General features: G+C 43.4%; 1 protein-coding gene across 1 annotated transcript in view; it reads right to left on the bottom strand.

The window, feature by feature from the left end:
• The window catches only part of ST5 (suppression of tumorigenicity 5), a gene marked incomplete at both ends in the record, with an annotated part of 64,195 nt that overhangs the window by 11,276 nt on the left and 29,613 nt on the right, over window positions 1-23,306 (bottom strand). The window contains 3 exons of the mRNA XM_008944862.1: window positions 9,328-9,476; window positions 12,391-12,531; window positions 16,426-16,503. Of these exons, the coding sequence (XP_008943110.1) occupies window positions 9,328-9,476; window positions 12,391-12,531; window positions 16,426-16,503 (368 nt within the window). The remainder of the gene's footprint in view (window positions 1-9,327; window positions 9,477-12,390; window positions 12,532-16,425; window positions 16,504-23,306) is intronic.

Here is a 23,306-nt window from a genome sequence, read left to right as displayed (position 1 = left end):
CCTTAGCAGTGGAGCACCAGTGACAGTCAGTGACTCCTGAGGGTGAGTTAGACAGCTCAGACACCCGTTCCTCTGTGCTACTGATGATTCCAGGCAGGAGATTTTTTGTGATAAACACTGTAGTTACAACTCAGTTTCTAGACTTGTTTTCTCTGACTTTAATTCATGGTGCCATGGTTTGCCACACTGCCATGTCAACAGCTACAGTTCATGAAGGAGATCTGCCCGATGGTTTGCATTGCTTGTGTCCCTCTTCTGGTTACTCATCAGATTTTACAGAAAACTGAGTGGATAACATCTTCACCCATCAGTTCTTCTCTAACACATCCCCTTTAGCTAAAGCCTGCAACCTCTTCACCTGTCTTGTGTTGTCTTATCCTACCAGTACAGTGGCATCAACAGCTTCATGGTAACTACCTGAGCACATCCCCACAGCACATTAGGAGAACGCCAGGCAACGTGGAGCAGAATGGGCAAGAGTATGTCATGGCACTTGCCTGTCCTTTCACTGCTCCCCCATGAAACTCTGTTAGACACATGTGGACAGAAGAGCTTTTCTGTCACCATAGATGTCCCATTATACCAGAACAGAGAACACAAAACTTTCAGGCCATATTTTGATACACTGAGCACTGTGCTAGAAAGATGCCAAGAACAAGGGGCTTACATTTTAGTATTTTCTAAGCTGACAATAAAGAGACCAAAGATTAAACCCGTGGTGCTCTCAGCAGACGTGTCGTTGTGCAGGAGGGCAGCTGCAGCAGCCTGCCACTGACAGCCGACAGCTTCAGGAGAGCAGGTCTGCTACAACACCCACAGAGCAGCCAGGAGCTGACTCAGGAGCAGCCAAGGGTAGCTCTCTGCCCTCACTCAGCTAAACAGAGATGGACTGAAGGATTCCAATTTTAAAGCCACTGGACCAGTCATAGGAGTTCAGATTTTCAGTGTCAGGGGATGTGGTCACAGAAGTGCAGGGTTTACTTTGACTGTACAAGAGGCTTTCTTTTTTGCTTTTTGTCCAAATATTGGAAGACAAATTTTATGCAAAATTTCCAAAAGTTATAACTTCACACAAATTAGTACATTATTTTACTTTAGTAAGAGCCACGTTTTCAGACTCCAGCTCCCACCTTCCCGGAACACCAGAGTGACAGACAGTGGCTGAGGGCCCACAGATAACGTGCAAAGCAGAACCCTGGCTCCTGGCACAAACCAAGGTTGCATCATGTGGAGCTGAGAGCTGCAGACCAGAGAATGCACTGTCAAGAAATCTCTCTTGGAGAGTAGCTTTGAAGTACTTCATTTAAAAGAAAGCCAAGAAAAGTTGATTAAAGGGGAATGTGGTTTTAACAAAGAGATTATTTTTTGCTCCCATACTACTTGTGCGTAAGAGAGGCACCTGAAAGTCCCTGGAGAAAGAGACATGCAAAGTGCACTTCAACATGAGGATTGGGCTTTCCAAGCAACTGGCATTCAACTGTACTCTCCACAAAGCTCGAGCAAATGGGCTTTTTGGCAAAAGAGTCATTGCTTTAATGCATCAGCCACCTGTCCAAGCTTTATCAGACAGTTACAAGAAAAAATCCCAACATTTCAAAGTGGAAAGTTATCCCTAATGCCCACAGAGTTATCCAGCCCTTTTGGATAGGAGAGTTTCTCAGCACAAATCCATAACAAAAGTGGTTCTGGCCCAGGTGCTACAGAAGGATGTTAACTACTTGTTCTTCCCACACTGGGACCTTGGCTCCCACCAGTGCTTGTTAACACTCACACTGGTGGTTTCAGATTTGCAGGCAATCGTTGTGGTACTAGAAACATGACAGCTCTAAAGTAGGATGAAGAATTTTTCTAGATAGCAACAAAGGAGAACAATCCTAACCTCCTAATCCTCCTTGTTCAAAAGCTGAAAGGAATATGTCTAAATCTCCGTGTGAGGAGCTAGAAGCCAAGTTGGGAAAATGTTGCAACTTACTGCCTTGTGGTTATTGTGCCCATAAGCAACCCAGAGGAGAATTACCAAACAACATGGCTGTCTTCTTATCCCATTCCCTTTCATGGCGATGGGGGAGAGAGAGAGAATTGTGTTGCACAAATCATAAGTGGAAACTTATGCTTTCCCACTGTAGAGCACTGGCCAAATACCACCACAAAGGAGGACAGGAAGAAAGGAGGAATAAGAAAATCATAAAAGCTCTGCCCGTCTTAAATTATGGCAGATTAAAAATGCAACTGAAGGTTATTGCATATTAAAAATATCATTATTGGATTGCTTTTCTCTGAGACTGCAGAATCTTAAACAAGCCAGAGATGTAGAAAAAGATTTTTTTCTTAGGCAGAGTCTTCTGCACGACACGTTTTCCTACTGTCCACGTACAACTCCTCTGTTGGCATCAAGCACCCCATAATCTAAATGCCAGAGAAACGTAATCCAAGTGGTACAAAACATCAGTATCTCTTGAGAGGGGGAATAAAGTGCAAAATTTATCTCAAAAATCTTGAGAGACAGCTCTTCTAGTTACCTTAAACCACAAATTTCACATCACACTTAACACTTCAATTCTAGCATTTAGATTGTAAGAGAAGGTATCTTGCAGGACTGGAATACATACAAACATCTTGCTCAAAGAAGATTATTTGGCTATATTTGGTAGGAAAGAAACAATATCAAGAAATTGCAGCTACATCAAGCCAAATATTCATATAATTTACAGAAAGTCTAAGGTTTTAAAAAGTATGTATGTTTCTTCTCAGTGATGCTTCATAGTGAAAGCAGACTGAGAAAAAACAAAGCCTTACAAAAGGAAAGTAAGTGCAGGGTAGGTAACATCGACTCAGATTCTAGAGGATGCATCTTTTATAAAAGATGAAGGGACCTGCAAGCTGTTGTCCCGTCGGTAAAGCAGGGGTGGTCAGTGGGTTCTAAGTCACTCCTTAACAGGGGCTGATCTGGCTCTCACTGGAAGCAATGGCAACTCTCATGTTACTTGCATGAGAAATGGATGGGTTTGCTGTAGAATAAATTCTGCCTAATAGGCACAATTACATATTGGAAGGGGTTCTAATACAAGGGCTCATTCCTTCTGCTGCAGAAATTAGTGGAAGAAATTACCCGACTTATGTTCAGCATGTCAGACCAGACAAGCACAATAATTGTGACAGTATTAAGAAAGCACTTCAAGATCTTTGAATAAAGAAATACCAGAAGAAATGTCAGCCATCCATACTTCTCCTGGGTTGAGACAGAAGATCTGGGAGCTATTACCCATTCCAGAGGTATAGTAGCTTGCATCTCTGACCATCTCCTTCAATGCACAGCTGATAACTAAAAAAAGTTTTCCCTGACACAAAGAATTGGGCTTCTAGGTCAGTATAAGGCTGTGCCAGATGTGACCAAGAGAAAATAGTTCTGCCTCCTCTAGCCTGTGCTCAGAAACTGTACAGATCAGTTAGAGACTGGTAACAGTAAATTCCCTCCAGAAAGTTGATTTCTGGCATGTGTTTGCTGTCAAATTTCCCTCACCTTTTTAGGAAGGAGGTTTCTGTGACAGGGGAGAGTAAAGGAAATCCTTAATACTGGAAAAGCTCCCTGTCTGCTTTCTGAGCATGCTTTCTTCTTTGTCCCAACACACACTTTTTAACCTTTTAACCTGCAGGCTGGCAGATTTTACAAGTATTGCAATACAACAGACTAGTGGAAAGGAGCATTCCCAGGCAGCAGGTGAGCCTGGTCAGGCCTATTATTGCCATGATTAGTTTGAAAGAATTTTATCTTATCTTTGTTCTTAAAAAATAAACGGGGAGAGAGGGAATGAGCTTTTACTTTAGTAATCTGCTCAAAAGTTTAGCTGCTCTTGCTTTTCCTCTTGACCAGGGCTAAGGAACAATAGTTTAGTCTCAGTACTAAAACATTGTCACTTAGCTCCTATTTAAACTTGCACATTTCAACTTGAGCCACAAGATCGTGCTATGATTTTGTCTGCTAGATTAAAGGATCTCTAATGCTGCTTTTCTAGATAGGCACTGAGAGCTGTGGACCAGGCTGGCTCTCAGGTGCTAACTGTGCTGCTTTGAGCACGGCCTCACGCCCCCCAGACCAGCAGATTAACCAGGAGAGTGCCAGCGCTCCCCGAACACCCCAGCACAGCATGGGCAGCCCTCTGCTCTCTGCCCACCAGATCAGGGAAATGCCACTGTCTGCTCTGACAGCCTGTGCCCGTGGACACAAGCACACTCTGCTCCCCTTCTGCTGCACATGCCTGGGAGACGACTTCCCCAGGATTTACATATTCATTCTTCTGCCCTGTATTAGTCAGTGCTTCTGTCTGGAGCCCATCACCTTTGGTCAGGACTTCCTACGGTTGTGCTGGAAGACAAATTCCTCCTGGCAGTCCAAAATACTTTGGGAAGGGTTATGGAGGGTTTTGTCCTTAAGAGGTTAAAATCTTCCTCCCTCATAGGTGCCTAGCTTCTGCTTGCAACAGCACCTCTTGACTTCCTGGGGCAAGCACTGCAGAGGAGGGTTTCAGGAGGTTGCAACACACCAGGTATTGGCCCAGGTGTGCTGGCAGAGAAACATGGAGGGGAAAAAAAAGCTCTCCTTGAGAAGACAACATCATCTATGGCCATCCCTAAGGGAGGAAGACACTGATGTGCAAGAGTTTTGGCTGCACTGAAGTTCACTGTCACCCAGCATTACCCCAGCCTCTTTCCCTCAGGTCTCCCTTGCACACAGGTAAAAACTCGTGGGTTTATTCACAAATTCACAATGTCTCACGGGATACTGTAAATTCAACTGCCTCACATCTAAGGATTGTGCATGATAGAAACTTTTCAGTGGCAACACCACCCTTAAGTGTGCCCATCCCAATGCTCCTGCCCACATCCAGCCCCAGCCCCCTGCTCTGTCCCTCTCCCAGCACAGGAGTTCCTGGTGTCATCTGGCCAAGGGGCTCATCTGGCTTGAGGAAACTCTGCAAAATTAGTAATTCCTACTGGAATTCCTATTGGACTGGCACAACCTCTGGGTGAGGAAGAGCATGGCACAGGGCAGAAGCAAACAAGGGGATCAGGAAGGGGACTTGCTGTGCTGTCACTGAGAGAAACTCCTGGCCCACCCTCACTTTGGGGTGCATTTCCAAGTTCATCTACATGATGAGCATAAAACCCATTGCTGTGAACAGAGATTTCTTTTTCTTGAGGCCCATGCTCCTGTTTCACTGGAAGTAGCTGAAATATCTCATATAAATACAGAATCCACAATTAAAAGTTATTTTGTCTTTTACAAGAGCAGGGACTCTACAGAAGCCTTTAGCAGCCCCTAAAGCTTCAGAAAGGAATATTCTAGGATTTAGATGCACAGCAAAACACAAGCCTCATCCAAACACTCCCACCAACTCCAGTCGGTATTGGACCAGATCCACATGTGAAATGTAAGCAAAATACACTCAGAGTCCTTCACAATATAGTGGATTACAGCAAGAGTGGTTTTTATTTATAAAAAATGGGGTTATAAGAAAAGGACATTGAGATGCCCAAGGCATCCCTCTCCAGCCATTCAGGGGAAAAGGCAGAGACTGCTGTCACACGTGGGTACATCAACTTCTCAGCAAACATGTCCACAAATTTGTTTCCCCAGCATAAAACTAAAACAAGCAGAAAAATGTTTTTCTTCCTGTGTTTGCTTTCTATTTATTTTCTGTTGCTACCTTTGTGCCTGCAGCAACACTGAAGTTCCCTGAGCCCCAGAACCCACTGAATTTGCATCTGCTGCCCAACCTTTCAAACCCCTGAGGGCTGCACAAGAGCAGCTCTCCCTTTGCAGCTGGCAGCCATGGGAGGTTTCAGAGCTGGGGTGAACAGGCAGAATGCTGAGAACATAAATAGGGGCTCCCAGCTGGGATGGGGATTGTAACTGGGATGGGATATACTATTCCAGTTGTGCTTTCAGCAGATGTTTAAGGAACTGGAGCTTATGCTACCTCTTTAGGAATTGTTACTATTATTATTCTTCTATGTTTCTCTGCTGTCTATTTCCCTGTTGTTTTCTTGACCATTCATGGAAAGCAAAATACTAAAAGGTCACTGGAAGATCCAAATTCATTTTTGAAGGTGAGCAGATATCCACAGGTATTTATTCATCCAATTTCAAGCAGAAAAAACATATAAGCAACTTATTGGGGGGAAAAAAAAAAATCTCAAACCTAACCACATACCTATCCAAGGCAACCTCACAGCCCTGTCATTCAAACTGCACTATTGTTTCCTCCTTGCTGGTAGCATCCCTTTGTGTTGAGAAATGGCAGCCTCTCCTGCACAAAGATCAAGGACTATAAATTTTCACATTCTAGGCACTGTAAGAACCATAAATAACAACTTATTGAATGAATCTCGCTTCACCAGGCATGACTTTCCCAAACTTGTATAATGTGTGAAATCATTTATTGCTTGGAAAGCTGTTAAACAGGCAGCCACAAAAGCCCATTGCATCTCATTGTTTGAAGCCTAAACCTCAATGTCATTTATTTCTAAGTTATTTTTTGGGTACATGCAGAAATCAAACCCTTGTAAAATCTTTTTAATTTCCTGCTCTTGTTCTTTGGGCCCACAGACTGGACCTGTAAGATAATTCACTTCTTTTTTTTTCCTTCCACATTACTGGTAGACTCCTTCAGTTTCAGCAGTGATGCCCATAAACAAAATCCAGGTCAGTCAAGGCAAAGGTTCCAAGACAGACAGTTATTAGCTCAAAGCCAGAGTGTTTCATTTTAGACTTCATCCCCATTTAAACTATTAAAACCTCTGTAAGTATTGAATTTAAATCCACTGTCACTTTTCTCCAGGCCTTTATCAAAGGACTCATTATTAGTTTCTATTTTACTGTACCTCCTAGATCCCCATGCAGAGAGGGGCCACACTCTACCAAGTAGAGGTGACCACACACACAGAGCAAGAAGCAGTCTCCCTCCTGGAGCATTCAGGATCCCAGGCAGATCAGACAAAAGATAAAAAAGAGGAACTATGTGTCCAGAGTGTGTCATACAGCAGGCCGGAAGGTTCAGAAGGAGAGTTCAGGGTTTACAAGTCTTAATCTGTAAACTCTATGGGGCCTTATCTACCACATCAGACTTTGTCATACTCCTTTCAAATAAAACAAAGTACACGTATATAATAAAGGGTACATGTGGATATAATAAAGTATAGGAGTGTAAGCCTTTCTGTAAGAAAGGTTCTGTCCCTTCTTACAGGAGCAACCATAAAGCCTCATAAGCCTCTTGGACCCACCTGAATCCTCTCCCTTCTCAAAGTACAGGCTAATGGCCCCCAGCCCAACGGCTCCTTCTCACAGCAGAAATTAGAGCTTCTGCAGGAGAGTGCAATGTTTAGATATGTGTTTATCAAAGGGCATCTTTATAATTTCTGGTTCCTCTTGGAACTGTGGTGACTGTTAGCTTCCAGCCAGGCTTCCAATGTGTGTAAATGATTAAGTCCTGGGTTACCATGAGCCCTCAGCATGACTATTTCCTAAGCCAAGCTGAGGCAGTCAAAGCAGGTTTACGTGTTGCTTGTTTTTTCTGAAGAGTGCCCAGAAGTGTTATATGGCACTGGCTACACCAGCTGTCCCAGGGGAACACTCCAGGGGATGGCTGGAGCAGCAAGCCATGCCCACAGTACAGTACTGCACCCACAATCAAAGCTTGGGGGAATTCAGCAACTCCAAAGCAGAGCAACAGTTGGCAGCAGCACAGCACACCCCTCATTTTCACTGTACCATTTCTGTGATTTTCCACTCAAATATTTGTGCCATTTAAAGGAAAGCAGACCTGTGTCATTCTGAGTTACAGTCAGACTTGTGTGTGCCACTAATTCTGCTAAATGAATGGTAAAATAGAAACAGGCAGGGCAGTGTGATTTAGCATGCTATAGAAAGAGTCAGAAGGAGCACATCAACAACATTTTGAAAAGCTACTTGCCCCAGTACTCCTGGTGTGAGTCACATATCTACTATAGTACTGCAGAAACCCTGGAGTAGCTACACAGTTCTCATCAGGAGTTTATGTGAAATTAAGTCATCCCAAATGGTAGTTCAAACAAAGGGTTACTGACAAGGGAAAGAATGAAATAAAATGTTCTGTTGTTCTAGACAACACAAAAGACTGCTAAGGAAGTAACTTTATAACCTGAGAAGGGTCTGCAGCTTTAAGAAACTCTCCCCTAAAGGTTGTAAAGCTTTTACTATGCAAAGTATTCTTGCTATTATATACACTGGCGGCCACTAAGTGCTGCTATTATTTCTGGCAGTCATTCAGAGAAGGTCGGGGCTGATAAAGTGTTTAACAGAGTTTGTTTGGGTAGATCCATCTGTGTTTTTAACCACCCATACAGTCTTTTGTGTTCTTTTAAAAGACACTGGATGTTCCTGAGTCTACTAAATTACAGTCTTTTTGCCATCTTTTATTATTTATCATGCCAGAGCAACTGACATCTTCTTTACAACATCCACACTTTTCTATATGGATTACACAAGCCTCTAAAAAAGGAATGATTCTTTGCTGCAGGGCAGGGGTACAGCCTTCACAGAGCTCCCATTTCCTTGGTACAGGCCATATAGAGTTGTGACCTGTTGCTCTCACTCCTTACACCTTAGGGTGAGTTTATGCTTCAGAAGAGCCAAGGATGGGAGATTGCAGTCAAAGGGCAGGGAAGTAAGAGGTGTAGCAAGATGATCCAAGATGGACCTTCGGAAACTAAATGTTTTCAGGTCAGGTGAGCACCAGAGAAAATATCCTAACTACTTGGGACATACCACAATAGCATTCTTAACCCTCCCACTGGGTGGGTTTGGTAGTGCAGGATTTGAAACCTAGCCGCATTATAAACTCTCTGCACTGCATGGAACCAACCAGGTGAACTCTCAGCTCTCTTTCCTCCCTGCCTGGCTGCACTGCATGGCCACAGGGTGAAGCATCCCAGTGACAATCTCTGCTACTGTTTATGAGTACTCTGTCCAAAACCTGAAATGAAATATTGCTGCTAGAACTCAAATGCTTCAAAATGCTGTGCAAACATTTGTTGCCTATGAAGCAGGTGAATACTGGAATCACCATTTTACAGACAGGAAAGTAAGATAGACCAATGGGCTTATGGCTAGTGACTGCTAGAGAATGTGTGCCCCATCTTATGCAAATATCTTCCACTGATGTAAAAATTATTTACATGCTACAGTGAAACAATCCTCACATCTGACAACTGTTCTGGAGATTTCATAAAGCTTTTTGTATCCAGAGATAGTACTGTCCTGAAGGCAGTTCATGTCCCTTTGCCACTTACCTGAGCTTATCTGCCACAAAAATCACACGCCGCTCCAGCAGGAGAGAAGCAAAGATCCTGATGATCTGACGGACGCTGAGGCACTTGAACAGGCATTCAAAGTCCACGTGTTCCAGGCGTGAGTCCATGGGCCGCCGCAGCTCAATGACCTGAACACGTCCAACAAACATCAGTCAGCATCACCAGTCAGGGCTGACAGTGCCAGGGCCACCCAGCACTGCTCCACGCTTTCCTGCTGCGAAGGCAGAGAACAGACCCCCATGCTCTTTTGCCAACTGAGGCTGCAAGCACAGCACTCCAGAAAAATGGAGCATTACACAGTTCACTATCAAGTCATTCTTCTTCCCAGAATACAGTTGTGCACATTAAATCTGCTGTCATTTCCAAGGGAAGCATAACTCTGCTTTCTAAACACGATGTCACAGATGTAAAGCTTGGCTGAATCAACACTATGAAGCAAGTAACAAACTGGAAACACTGGAACCAGAAGCTTACAGGATTAAAACAGCCATAAAGACAAGGTAAATTTGGTTATAAACGTGGCTAGCAATTCAAATTCACACCTAGATAGAAGCCAGGGACTGAACTTAAAGGCCAGGCAAAATTCAAAGCATTTACTTCATTTTCACTCTTCTATGATACATAATTCACTAGATAATGTTTCAAACCTGTTTTTGCTGTAAAGATATGTACATATATATACTTAACTGGGGAGTCAGGACAAGGTCTTAGATGGTGACTTGTGACATCCCTCTAAAGTCTAATTTTCATACTTCATCCATGACCTCGGGCCCTCTCCTTCCTTTTCTCAAATGCCTTTTGCTTGATTCCTTTATTATATCTTCCTTTTACTCTGCAATTGACATGCTCACATGTGGAACTTGAAGGTGGAGGACAGAAAAAAGAAGAGGGAAAAAATAACATGAAGAAGAGAGTAACAGGGAGAAAAATATGAAGCGCAAGACAGCGAATTATGAACTACTGAGGAGTTTGAGGAAACAGAAGAGAAAGGGAAAAAGTTGGCCAACTCGAAGCTGTGTTGAAATCTCTAAAGAAATATTAACAGAAACATATATACACCTCCTTTCCAAGTCCAAAGATCGCCATCACTTTAGACCACTTTCCTGTTTTCATGCACATGACACCACACTCCATGAGCATACTGTATTTGGTTGAAACTGGAGTAGCCCTTACAAAATTTCTCACAAACACACTGTTTTAAGCATATGATCAAGACCACAGCAAACCAACCAGTTTATAGCAGTTTAGTTGTAATATTGCTTGTGATCAGTAACACAGGACTGTAAAAAGAAAGTCACTATTAGAACAGTATTTCTGTACAGAAACGTTTTTTTTTAAAGCCTGAAATACACAGTACTGCAGCATTAGATACTCTTCACTCAGCTGTAGCCCCAACCAGCAGTAAGAATCAAATTGCAGGGACATGGTGTACCATGAATATGTCCTCAGGAGACACTGCCTGTCTACCTCTTCCTCACATTCAGCAAAGGTGCCCACTTCCTTTCCTTAGCATTGGGATTGCAAGCACAAATCATGTTTATGTGCCAAATCTCGAGGAGCTGGTTTTACTGCACAACTTCCAACGTTCAAATCTTGCTGCAGGGTAGGATGCAATGCAAGTTACAGCAGCTTTTACAAATGCCATGGATGTTTTCTGTTGCCTGGCAAAGCCTTCAGTCTGCTCATCACAAAGAAACATACAGTCTGCTTCCCACTTAATCATCATCTTTGTTTAGGCCAGAAAAGCCACAATGGAAGGACAAGATTCTGTTCCTAATTAAGCCAGTGCATTCCATTTAAATAACGAGTTTGTTCTAGCATAAGAGAGAGCAGAGCTCAGTCAGAAGAGCTGTTTGTTTGTTTGGAATTATCTCAATGTTTTTATCTGGGAGAGTTCAGAAGCTGGAGCAGAGGATAGAGAAGTTGCAGATGGGTGGTTCCCAGATACAATCACATCAAAAAAGTATCATCAGATCTTATCACTGTTACACCAATCAGCTTTTCAGTTTTCTTTTGCTTCTCAACAGGAAAATGTTTGTGACTTAAACATGCCTTGCAAGTCACTTATACAAGGAACCCTTTACAGTTCAGACCAAGTGACATTACAGGCACATTCCACTGAAGTCAGTGACATTACTCTTGGAGAAAATATGGTTCAATGTAAAAATAGTAGTAGCACTGAAAGTTAACCTTAAGGAATGTAAAATAACCCTAGAGTAGAATTTTTTTTCCTGCTTTCACTAACTGGGCCGAATTCTATTCCTATCTGCAGTAATGCATTTCCTCTACATCCTTTCCTTTACATCCTGAGTGAAGCTATATGCTGACATAAGCACATGCAGAGAGCAGAATTTGACACAGCCAATGGCTAGCAGGCCTCAGGTTACAAAAAACTTTTAAACAAGGCACCAATATTGCCATTTTCCAGTGAGACATTTGTTGTATACTGCTAGGCTTCTAGCTACTCGAGTCAGTAATAAAAGGAAATGAAATCTATTCTATGTCTGTGCGCACACACATAAAAAAACCTTTTATGACAGGCTTTTCCAAATACAGACTTTCTTTCAGGGCCAATTAAAGGGTATTTAATGCCAAAAAAAGAGCCACTTAAATGCTGCTAGTCACTCCTCCTACCAAGGCCAGGACCAGCACTAATGAGGTTTGCAATAACAACCAGCTGCCGAACTGTTCCAGCACAGCCAGCATGGGAAACTTACACTTGCTTGTTATCAGTTGTGATAAAGCCCAGCAACACTGTAGTCTGTTAACTACCCCAGGCCAGGCACACTAGGACATTTGTGGTGTTTGTCTTGTTTTGTAAAATACAACTTATTAATAAATGTCATATAGCATAACACATAACATACATAACATAACAATAAGCTGGCCACAACACTGGTACAGCTCCTCCTCTTCTCATTTTGAGGGTGTGCTGCCTCATGTGCCTTACAGTACCCATATGTCTCCTGTTTTTCTTTTGCTGTATGATACTTGGGGGTGGGGGGGAGTCTTTGACTTCTAATGTTTGCAGTTGCTTTTTACCTCGTTTCCAGCTCCAGGCAGAAAGGTTTTGACTTTGATTGTCTTTCCAGGTGCAGGAAAAGGAGATTCCATCAGGCTCCTCATAAATGGATAAACCAAGGCAGAAGATATTCCCCTTCTCCTTTCAACCTCATCCAGGATCTGACCCATTAGTAGGACATAAGAGACAAAAAGACAGAACATGTGACCACCACATACCCTTTTGAAGCATCTTTTGACCCACATATGCCTAAACACATGGCAGATCTAAGTTTAATTCTCCTCTGTCATGCATTTCTTCACTATGATTAAAGCCACGGGATTTGATAATACCCTGAAAATTAAATGTTTTCCAGTTACAAACTGTAGCCTGTTTATGAATGCAGTTAACAGAGACAAGGTAAGAACAGCAAATCTAGAAAGGAGAAAGAAGATTTAGCATGGCAAAAGGGATTTATCTTGTTGGGATTTCACCTGAACAACAGGGTGTGCTGAAGGAGAGAAAGATCAAGACAAATTCTGTGATCAGAGGCCAGGTCAGCATCATGTCTCAGTGGTACGTCTTGAAACTTCTGTTACAGAGAAACACTTCCTTCTGGACCTGGGCATCTCTTCCATCTCAACCGAGAGGGCAGGAAGAAGCCAGACCAGCACGAAAAGCAACACTGCCACACTATGATACCAGCAGAGGTCCATCAGGAAAGGGATCTTGGAAGAGTCCTGGCTGTGGTGGCAGCAGTCACGCTGAAGCCTGTGCAGAGCTGGAGCCTCAGGAAGCATGCCTGGCTGCGGATGCTGGGTTCCTGCATTAAGGTTATTTGTGTTTGACATGATGCAGAGCAGGCAATCTAGTTTTGAAGTAAGCAGATGGAACTTCTTACAGATAGAGAGAACTATTATTTTCTTCTCTCTTTGGTCACATTGGCCAACATAAATTAGATCACTGCTAAGTTTTCCCACATTAGACAGACCATATAGTTGATAAGCCTAAAGAAGAGGAGAAAGCAAGCTTCAAAGCAGTTAGTGGTTTGACCCAAAGGGGTGATCTTTTAACCATCACTCAAAAGCAAAAGGCCATACAAGAGTTAGTGGGTCTGAGCCAGGCATTTTCCTTTGTTTTACTTGGAAATGCTTTTTACTGAAACAGAACATTAGAAGATATTTAAGCACAAGCTGGTGACTTTCAACAATAGCTAGTGACACTGAATGCCAAGAGGGGCATCTAATGGTGCATAGTTTCCCCTTTTTCCTTGCACCATAGTAAAGACCTAACCAAAGCAAAGCTACCCCTATATGCATAGCTTACATTCCACTCCACAGGAATGTCAGAAAACCATAAATGAAGACACTAATTTCATTCTTGATGTAATTTGCAACACAAAAACTACTCCCACCAAACAAAACCAACTGCCCAAATGGGAAGTAGCAATGAACCAAGGCCTCGTTCCAGGTCCCTTAGTGCTCCGGCACACCGCCAGCAAGCAGTTGTTATGGGCCCAACGCTTATCTCCTCTTCTGCAGCCACTATTTGATGCTTTATGTTTCTGGAGTTGGGGGCCACGTGTGTGTCATATCCCTGTCCCAACAACCTTCACAACATAAGTAAAAAGGAACATTTCAACTCGATAAAAGTTAATCAGAGATCTCAGGAGATAAAATGGTCAAAAACATCTGTTGAAAGCATGACCAAATGAACTGGCTGGAAGTAAAGCTATCTGTGGTTCTGAAGCCTGTCTTAGCAGTAAGTATTACAACAGTGAGCATAAAAAGCTTTGAGGAAGAAGAAAATAATGCAGGCTGTCAGATACAGGATGAAAATAATTTTAAAACAGAGGACTCCTGCTTTTCTGATAAATAATATCCAAGGTTTAATGTCTTGTGGTATTTCATCACTCACATTTTCCTGTACAGACAACTGTTCCTTGTTTTGACTAATTCAGCAAAGTGCACCATCATGATTTTCTCCACTCTTTCACTGCATTTATCAATTAGGATAGCTCAGGCTCCTCTTACTAGGCTGGAAAAAGAGACTGTCTCAGTTTTCAAAAACTTCTGTCTCTAGCCATACCACATCTGTCTTCAAAACCAAGAGCGATGCTTAGGCTCAAACTCTCCCTCCTTCCTTTAACAGCTGTTTTGTCCAAACTCTTTCCAAACGCGGTGCTTGGAGCATGTGCCAAAGAGCTGTGCTAAATCCAGCCCAGAGCCAGAGCCAGCCCCACATGCTGCCAAGTACCCTGCTCCCACTCCAGCACTGGTACCAGCAGGGGGTGACCAGCCCCGTGGAGACAGCACCGCGGTGGCCAAACTCCAGTGCTGAGGGGGTTCTTTAGTGGATTCTTTTAGTGGATTTAGAGGGTTCTTTAGTGGAAAATCCAGCCCCTCCATGACCACAGGAGTTGAAAAAGAGCACCAGTGTGTAACTGTCCCATTCAGGGCCCCATATGCCACTGAGTGGGAGCCTTCCTTCCTGCACAGATCATGGGGCCAGGGCCTGCCTGCCACAATGCCTGGGAACAGCCCCTGCTGAAACCTGTGCACTTACACTCACCCATCAGCTTTGGCTGGATGATCAGACACTTTTTTTCCACGTTACAGACTGAACTGGGAAAGCAGTTTATTTGCAGTTTTGGTGCAATGACCTTCTTTGTCTGACTTTATTCCTCAGTTGCAGTGATGCTTGGTTGTAAGGAAGATACTTAATTCCCTCCCCCCCTTTTCTCCCCCTTTCCCAAGTTTTCATTTGAAAATTAGCACACTGTCAAATTTAGATGAAAACATGAAAGCAAACAAAGAGCCTCAGGACAACTCTGTGTCCCATGATTTTGGTGAGCTGTGTTATGCTCACAGAACAACGCATTCTGTTTTACAGATATCTGTGTTCAGATACATATTATGTTTAAGAGACAACCTTGATTTCAGAACATTATGAAAGATATCAGAAGCAGAATTGCAACTAACTACTGCAGCCCAATTGTTTTTCTTCACACCAGATCTGTGTTAAAGTTTTATCTGGAAAAGCTTGAAACCTGCTTTGAGATAACATTTTGCATGATTATTAGATCATGTGAAAAATACAAAAGCTATGATCTTTTATTAGCGTCAGTTATTTATGTGTTCTTTTCAACTTTATTCCTATACGAATGAACAAGAAAAACCTCTGTAAGTTCTCTGAGATTTCTCATATCTGAAGTGAAAATCTCTGGCAAATTAAAACATTTCTATGAACACTGTATCAAAACTGGAAAAGAGGAAGGCAGCCATTTGACATTAGACATGTTGTTCTCCACACATCACCAGCAAATCCTATACAATACTCTGAGGTGCTCACTAGATTTTGCAGGACATGCTCTTAGGAGGCCCTAAATGTGGCTAGAGAGATATTTCAAATGTTAATCAACCAGAACTGTTATTAATAATTAATTTTAATAAATAACCCTTTGCTTTACAAAAGAAGAATGCTTGGGGCTTGGGAGTTAACTGTTTGTATGGCTATTCAATCCCTTTCAATTGTTCAGCTGCAATGCCCTACTCATTGTCTCAAAACTCATGTGTCAAGGAATGTATTGCCTAGGTAAACCACATCAGCATACAATGCAGCTTCGGATCCATTAATGTGGATGCCAATTAAAAGTTTATGCACGCTTTCCTAGCCTGCTAGGATAAGAAAGCATGCCAGCAGAGTTAAGCATCAGAGTTCACTTTCACCATTCCACATGATATCGGAGTAAAAGTGGTACTGGCCCATCATTCAAAACGTGGATGCCAAGAACTACAGCTCAGCACAGAAAGGCTTTAGAAAACAATGGAAAAAACTTCAGTCAGCCAGATCATACAGACACCCAGATGTTTTTTTAATCAAGTTCTGCCTCAGTCACAGAAGTAATAAGACATTCTTTGATGAACCAAATAATAGTGATGGAATATCCAAAACAGCAACTGCAAAATACTCTCCCATCAGAGGAAGAAATTCTTCTTGTCTGGTTCATCACTGCAGATGCATCTCAGTAAACAATAAAATTAAAACACAATATTGGGAAAAAAAAAAATTCTTACCTTGGAAAATAAGTCAAAGCACCCCAGCCGGCTAATGACACAATAAACTTCAGGTAGGCGTGGGCCTTTTCCACTTGGCTGATAACAGTAAAAAGGAGATTGAAATCACATATTGACCTGGAGTTTTAAGGAAATTCACTTCTTTCTCTGTTCACACAGTTGGCCATCATGTGACATCTTTCACTATGTTTTTCTCCATCAAAACAGCTACTCTTGGAAAAGCATCATATTTCTTCCGTAAGATGGGAAACTAGATAGTGTAAATAGTGCTTATCCACTTTGGGTATCACAGAGCTTTGGAGCTATATTCCAGTATCATTCCAGTTTGCAGCCATAGAAGCACACTGACCCAGGACTGTACCTCGTGCCTGTGCCATCATTGTCCTCTGCCCCTGCTATGCCACATGGAGTGGGGCCACCCTGGGGCCACACACTGGAAGATGAGAACTACGATGCTGAGGGAGGTTATGAGAGCCTTAGTTCCCCACTCACTCCCCATGATGTTCCGAAAGAGCTGAACTTAGAGAAAGCAAGCTCACACACCTCGACAAAGGCAAGCTGCAGGGGCTAAATCATTAACTTCCTCAGAAGTTTAGTGCATGGGAAATCTACAAACACTTACAATTTAACTTGAACTGTGGCAAGTATGAATCAATGATACCTCACCACCACCATCCCTCACCAAGAAAACCCTATAAAGACCATCCTCTATAACCATCCTACTGAAGGTATCTCCCAGAGAAGCAGGTGGTTTAAACTGGCATGACTGACATGTATTGCCTCACAGGACTCTGCAGCCCTGCCCACGCCACTGCAGGGAAAGGCCCGTCAGCGCTGTGTGCAAAACAAGGGTACAACCACTGCCTGGATTCAACTTCTTTACTGGAAACAAGGTAGAATTAGGCAATGCTGAGCACTTCAGATAAACCAGCCTCACTGGCAAGGTCCTCAGAGCAGAGAGCTGGTCTGCTTGTGTCCTGCATGTGTACGATGCATGCAGACAGCAGTGACATCCATGCGTAGCAGCTTCCCACTGTATTTTTAATAAGCTGTGATGCAGTATTCCAGTTTTGTGTAGTCGCAACTGATTTTCACCACATCAGCAGACACATACTTTCTAGAGGCTGTTATTTTAACAAGGCTGCTTGTTGGCTTCAGACGCAGTCACATGTAGTCCCAAGACACAATGCAAGGGAGCCCTGGCACTGCCTTGTCCAGGAGCTACCGCTGTCGGGGCCGAGAGCAGCTGCAGGTACACCACCAAACCCATGTGCCCCAACAGCAGGAGAAGATAGGGTCTGAAACAACAGGCGAGGCTACCTACTTCCTTCCATCTCATGGAGTCAGCTGTGCTTGTGCCACATGGAGAGAGAAGTGGCTCTGGAAGACTTGGCCTCACTTAGCCTCTTTGCACAGCTCTACGTTATTGATAGGCAGGAGGGACAGGATCATCTCCATTAATAATGACTCTGGGACAAAGAAGCTCAGTCACTGCTTCCATCAGCTTCTGCCCATTTGTACATTTAGCCAAACTGGCTGATTATCTTCTCTGCATCCACATAGAAGGACACTATATTTTCAACTTTGTCCCACCATTAGACTGTTGATACAGTGATTAACTTCCTCACAGTGTGTTTGACACTTACATGCCACACAAATGTCAATCAAGAGGAACTGAGGGGTAGCTGTTCTTTTTAGATTTGAATATTGCAATCTAGACTTGGACAGTCAGCAGGTGCCTGCCTGTTATAATAAAGACCACAAAAAAATACCAAAGCTAAGTGAATACAGATGAGTCTATTTCTGGATCCAAACCTGCTCACCACACGTCACATCTCTGAAAAAGCAGAGCCCTTTTTTGTCCATATTAGGTATAAAACCCTTCTAAAGGCACTGAGTGATTATATCAAGCATGTGGGATTTTGGTTAAAATCATAATGCCGAGGCCATGCCAGGAGCCTTGGATAGCTCCCAACCAAGAGCTGTCTCACTGAGTGCCAGTAAAAACATCACATTCCTGGGCTATCTATAAGACCAGAAACAATAACTGCTTCGCGCTTACTCAAAGATTCTCCTTTATGAAATATCATTGCTTTCAAATGCCTCAAAGGCTACACATCTCCAAGAGCTAGGATTCTTCCCTCCTTGCACTAATCATATAGAACACCCTTTTCTGTTATTTCAGAGACGTTTTCCTGCAAATAGCAGAGCCTCCCCGATGCATACAAATCATCTGTGAAAGGCAGTAAGCAAAAGCCTCAGGCAGAGCCATTCTGAGGGGCAGGACTTCTCAAATTTCTAACACTGGTAACTCTTCACATAACTTCCCCTTTCAGCCATTAGTTTATACCTCAAAACTGGGACCAAAACACCTGCTCACTGAGCTTTAGTTTGGTTCTTTTCCAGAAAAACATTGTATGGAATATGACACTCTACTCTTCCCTTCTCTGTCTTCTGCTCTTCCTTCACTAGCGGAGACCAGGGCATGGGGTCGGGCCAACGGTACTGGTTTAACCTACTCTCTTCCAGAAAAGAGTGCTTCCAAGTTGCAGGCTGTGCTCTGCAAGGTAGTTACAAAGCCTTGGGGCCATGCCCTCTAAGGCTCACTCTTCCACACGATGAACAGATCCAGTTCAGAGAAGCTGTATGGTAAGGTAGCACAGCTGAGAGGCATTTGAGTGACTGCCTTGATGCACTACACTCTTCCTGGAAGAAGGAGGATAGGGGAGATGATGGTTTTGTTTTGATTTGTTTGCAACTTGTTTTCATGGATCCCAGCATATTTTCAGCCTTAGTCCAGTATTGCAAGTGAGAATGCTAATGCGTTTTGTTGATAACAAGACAGTTTCCCAAGAGGATGAACATTAACTGACAGGAACTTGTCTACAAGATGGAGTAGCTGAGATCTGCATCAGGGATGGTCCACAAGTGGCTCAGACAGTCTTTTTTATAGTGAGTTTAATGTGAAATTTACTTATTAAAGCCCACTCCAAAACCTGCTTTGGCAGGAGAAACAGGAGGTGTTTGCTCAAAAAAATAAGCCTGACATTTTTCTTGTTCAAATCACACCTCCCTACCTATGTGCTTGAAATCTAAGGGAGCCTTTAGAGATCTCCTCCCAGTCTGGCATAGCGCTGAGAGTCTCTCTCACACTGCACGTGCCTGCTTTCAAAGCAAGGTGTGCTGGCCTTGCAGCGTGCACTTGCCAGCCATTCAGACTCATAGCTTCCTAGCTTGACTTTTTTAAATTACTGGGGAAGCTGTGGGGTGTCAGGAAAGCTCCTGGCTCCACACAGCCCTAGAAGTAACTGGGGAATGCTAGTCCCAGCATGTTGACATCAGAGGAACCAAAGCAGCTGGAACCAAACACAGCATTTTTCCTCCTGCACTTCTCTTAGGAAAGGGAGCAAAAATCAGACCTATCAAACAGCAAGAAAGAGAAACATGCCCCACAGTCCTACTTGCCATCTCAAGAAGCAGGAAAGAAACAGACTAGCATCAACCTGAAGACTCCAGAAGGGCTGTGCTCCTTCCTCCCAAAGATGGGACAGGACATTTCACCAGAGATGTCCCAAGTACCTCCCCGGAGAGCACTATTAGGAAAACCAAAGAAGCAGTAAGTGCTGCCCCAAGGCCAGGTGAAAAGGGATCAGCAGAACCGTGCAGCAGCAGCTGAGCTGTCTGAAGCACACGGCCTTCGCAAAGCACAAGCGTCGCTCTGCACGCGCCCGGGCTCCCTTTTAGACCAGAACTGTACATCCTTCTGTTGCAATTAGCTGTAATTAAAGCAACGACCATATAACAGTTTGTACATAAAAATATTTAACTTTAAATGACAATGCAAATTCCATTTTCACATACACCTTGGTAGTGTTTATTCCCTCCAGCAAGAGGGTGAAAAGGACAGTATTTTAGTCCTACCTGGCTCTAGAACCACCTTGATCTTGGAACAATGAAAGATATAGATTCAATCCAAAGCTTGAACAGGGAAACATGGTATTCCTGAATAACCTCCCAGCACTTATCTCCTGCTCAGTTATAGTAGAGCCACGTGCAAGCTGATGGCATGTATAGCTTGAAAGATAGGGGACATGCCTCCCATGAACATTTTTCTACATATACTAGATAAGATTTGGCAGTTTCAAAAAGAGAAAGACATACTCAAAACCCAGCAATGCTCCCTCTTGGGAAGTCTGCTGTTTTGTTGCCAGACAATGACAGACCTACAAATGCAGAGACTGAAAGGTAGGTTTGCAGAAATCAGGTTGTCAGATCAGATCACCACTCTTTTAAGCCTAATGCAATCACATCCTCATGGCCACACAAACTCTCGTCTCACCAGCAAGCCAACACATCCAAAACTAGAGATGCTCCTTAAGGTGTCAGGAATCAGAACAATTCAAATGTTGGGAGTCCAGAATTAATGTCAGTGACAAACCAGCTTCTGTGTCAGCCCTTGATTCCTCGTTAGGGCCAATCCAAATTCAGGCCATGGGAAAACTGTGGGTGTTTTAAATCAAAAAAAGCTTGTCATAAAGCCTTCTTGTTATACGTGATCCTTGAACTCCTCCTGCCACAGCACCCAGTGTGCACAGGGCTGTTAAAAGTACTTGGGGAAGGGCAGGATGGAGGGAAGGTGGCAAGGGGAAGAAAAGGTTTTCCAGTGAGCTTTTTTCAGTTCCATAAACATTAGTTGGCATCCTACAGAAGTTGCTTTCACAGTGCAACAAAATCCTTTCTGTGCCAGCAAATGCAGGAGGAACTAGTGCCACTTAATGACCGTTTTTCAAGTATTAATGTACACACTTCATGTTCTGGTATCCACCCCTCCAATGACTCCTGGAGATAGCTCATCTTAGCCTAGAAAAGTGCTGGAGAAGCATTTTTTTGTGAAAGGGAAGAGAGAGGTAGGATAGGGTGAAACAGACCCTGCAAGTTCTCATCTTAATTCTGCAGGTACAGAGTTATCAGCCAAGAAATCCTGATGCTGTCAGGACTTCTGCTCTGAGAACTGGGTCTTCTCAGATGTCTGCCCTGTATGATGGAAATGTGCACCTCTTACTCTTCCCATGAACCAGCTGCCAGCTGTGGCAACATACTGCAGGACATTGTTTTGAGTATCTTATACTCCAGTATTGCCCCACTGACTAGGACTAGCACCTCTTAGCATCTGCAGCAATCTGATGGCAGTAAAGCCCAACATGCTTCTGAATATCCCATAAAACAGCAGCTTACATGCTATGGCTGTCCCTGGGAATGGGGCTGGCACAACCGTGGACCTTAGCTGACAGCCCAAGCTGCTGAGGAGCTGCACTGGATCCAAGCATCTCCCAAAGGATAAAGGCCTGGTGTTTCTCTGCATGTCTACACCCTTTTCTGGGCTGCAGAGACTATTTGTGGCCTCCCAGTAAGGAAAGCTTTGCAGATCTTTCAGTACTGGTGGGTTTTGCAGCTGAGGCGCTGTCAGCAGAAACCCACTGAGAAGGTCCCTGCTTTCAGCACTGCAATCATTGTATATCCTCTGTGCTCTCAGTGGGCACAAGCTTATGGAGTTGCACAGACACAGAAGAGCTAAGACTTCAGTCACACACTTTAGAAAGAAATTTTTTAACATATTAAATCAAGGCAATTAGTAAAACAAAATCATATACTTAACCAAATTAAAAATCCTGTGTTTTACAAGATACACTCAGATTACAGCAGTGTCACCCCTGTTCCTTCCCTACTGTATGCTCCTGCTGTCCCTTCTGCCCTTACTCAGGTTGCTGCCCCATAGCACTGGGGCACTGGGGGCATTGTACTGCCCACTGGAGAGGGCTGTGACCCTGTGACCCTGAGGCTTTTAGGAACTGCTCAAATCATCCTTGCTGCTGACACATGTACCGCAGAGCCACAGCACAAGAACAGCTCCAGAAGAACGTCTAGCAAGCTAATGGATTAATTAACATGGAAAACAAAGTCAAATTAACCTGAGTTACTAAAGAAAATGGTTTTTTGCAGTAAAATGGCATAGTAGTGAGAGTTAATATCTCTACTGTATATTAGCCTGTTCCCTTTTATATGAAGACACATACTTCTCACATCAAGTCACTAGGGCAGATGTTACACAATTGCCTTGGAGGTATCAGGATGTAACTGGAAAACTTCATCCTGTCGATGGAAGTGCAGATTGTTTGCTGTGGTACCATAGGTTACATTCCATTCTAATCCTGTTCCAAAATGAAACAAAACTATCTAAATACCTTTAAAGGGGGTACTGTACAAGACCTATAGTACAAACAGAACATAATTGTCACTGTATCTCGTGAGGTAGTTTTGGCAGGGTTTTAGCACACACGCCTCCCAAAAAAAAAAAAAAAAGGATCTGGAAGAATTTGAAATCTGAAGGCAGAAAAGAAAAAGTGGAGCAGCTTATTCATTATCACAACATGCCAAAGGAGAATAAAGCTGACAAAAAGTACTTGTTTCATAAACAGAGGAGTGGGAACACCTGCCCCTGCAGAAGATGCAGCCACCCTCCTGCCATCAGGCTGGGTGGCTCACCCAGCCATGGAGCCTGCTCCCGAGGACTGCCCAATGCTCTAGAAGGTGCAAGACACCTCTGGCTGGGTATTACAAGAGCATCCCTCTCCAGGGCAGATGGGGAATATTGTCCAAGGAACTTGCCTCTCAGCTGTCAGCTTGTCTTGAAGCAGAGCAGTTTAAAATATTTTAGGGTTTTCTTATGGTTCTATATTACACAGTATGGCCCCACCCTTCTCTTATGTAATGTTTGCCAAAAACCATATGTAGTTCCTGAATTACGGTTATTGCATTTGACAGAAGTTGTGGGTAGAGAATAGGACTAATTGGAGGAGATGCTGTGCACTCCTGGACATCAG

The sequence above is a fragment of the Merops nubicus genome, unplaced genomic scaffold (assembly GCF_000691845.1).
Source record: "Merops nubicus isolate BGI_N331 unplaced genomic scaffold, ASM69184v1 scaffold22637, whole genome shotgun sequence".
NCBI lineage: Eukaryota > Metazoa > Chordata > Aves > Coraciiformes > Meropidae > Merops > Merops nubicus.
This window is presented reverse-complemented; position numbering and strand designations above follow the sequence as displayed.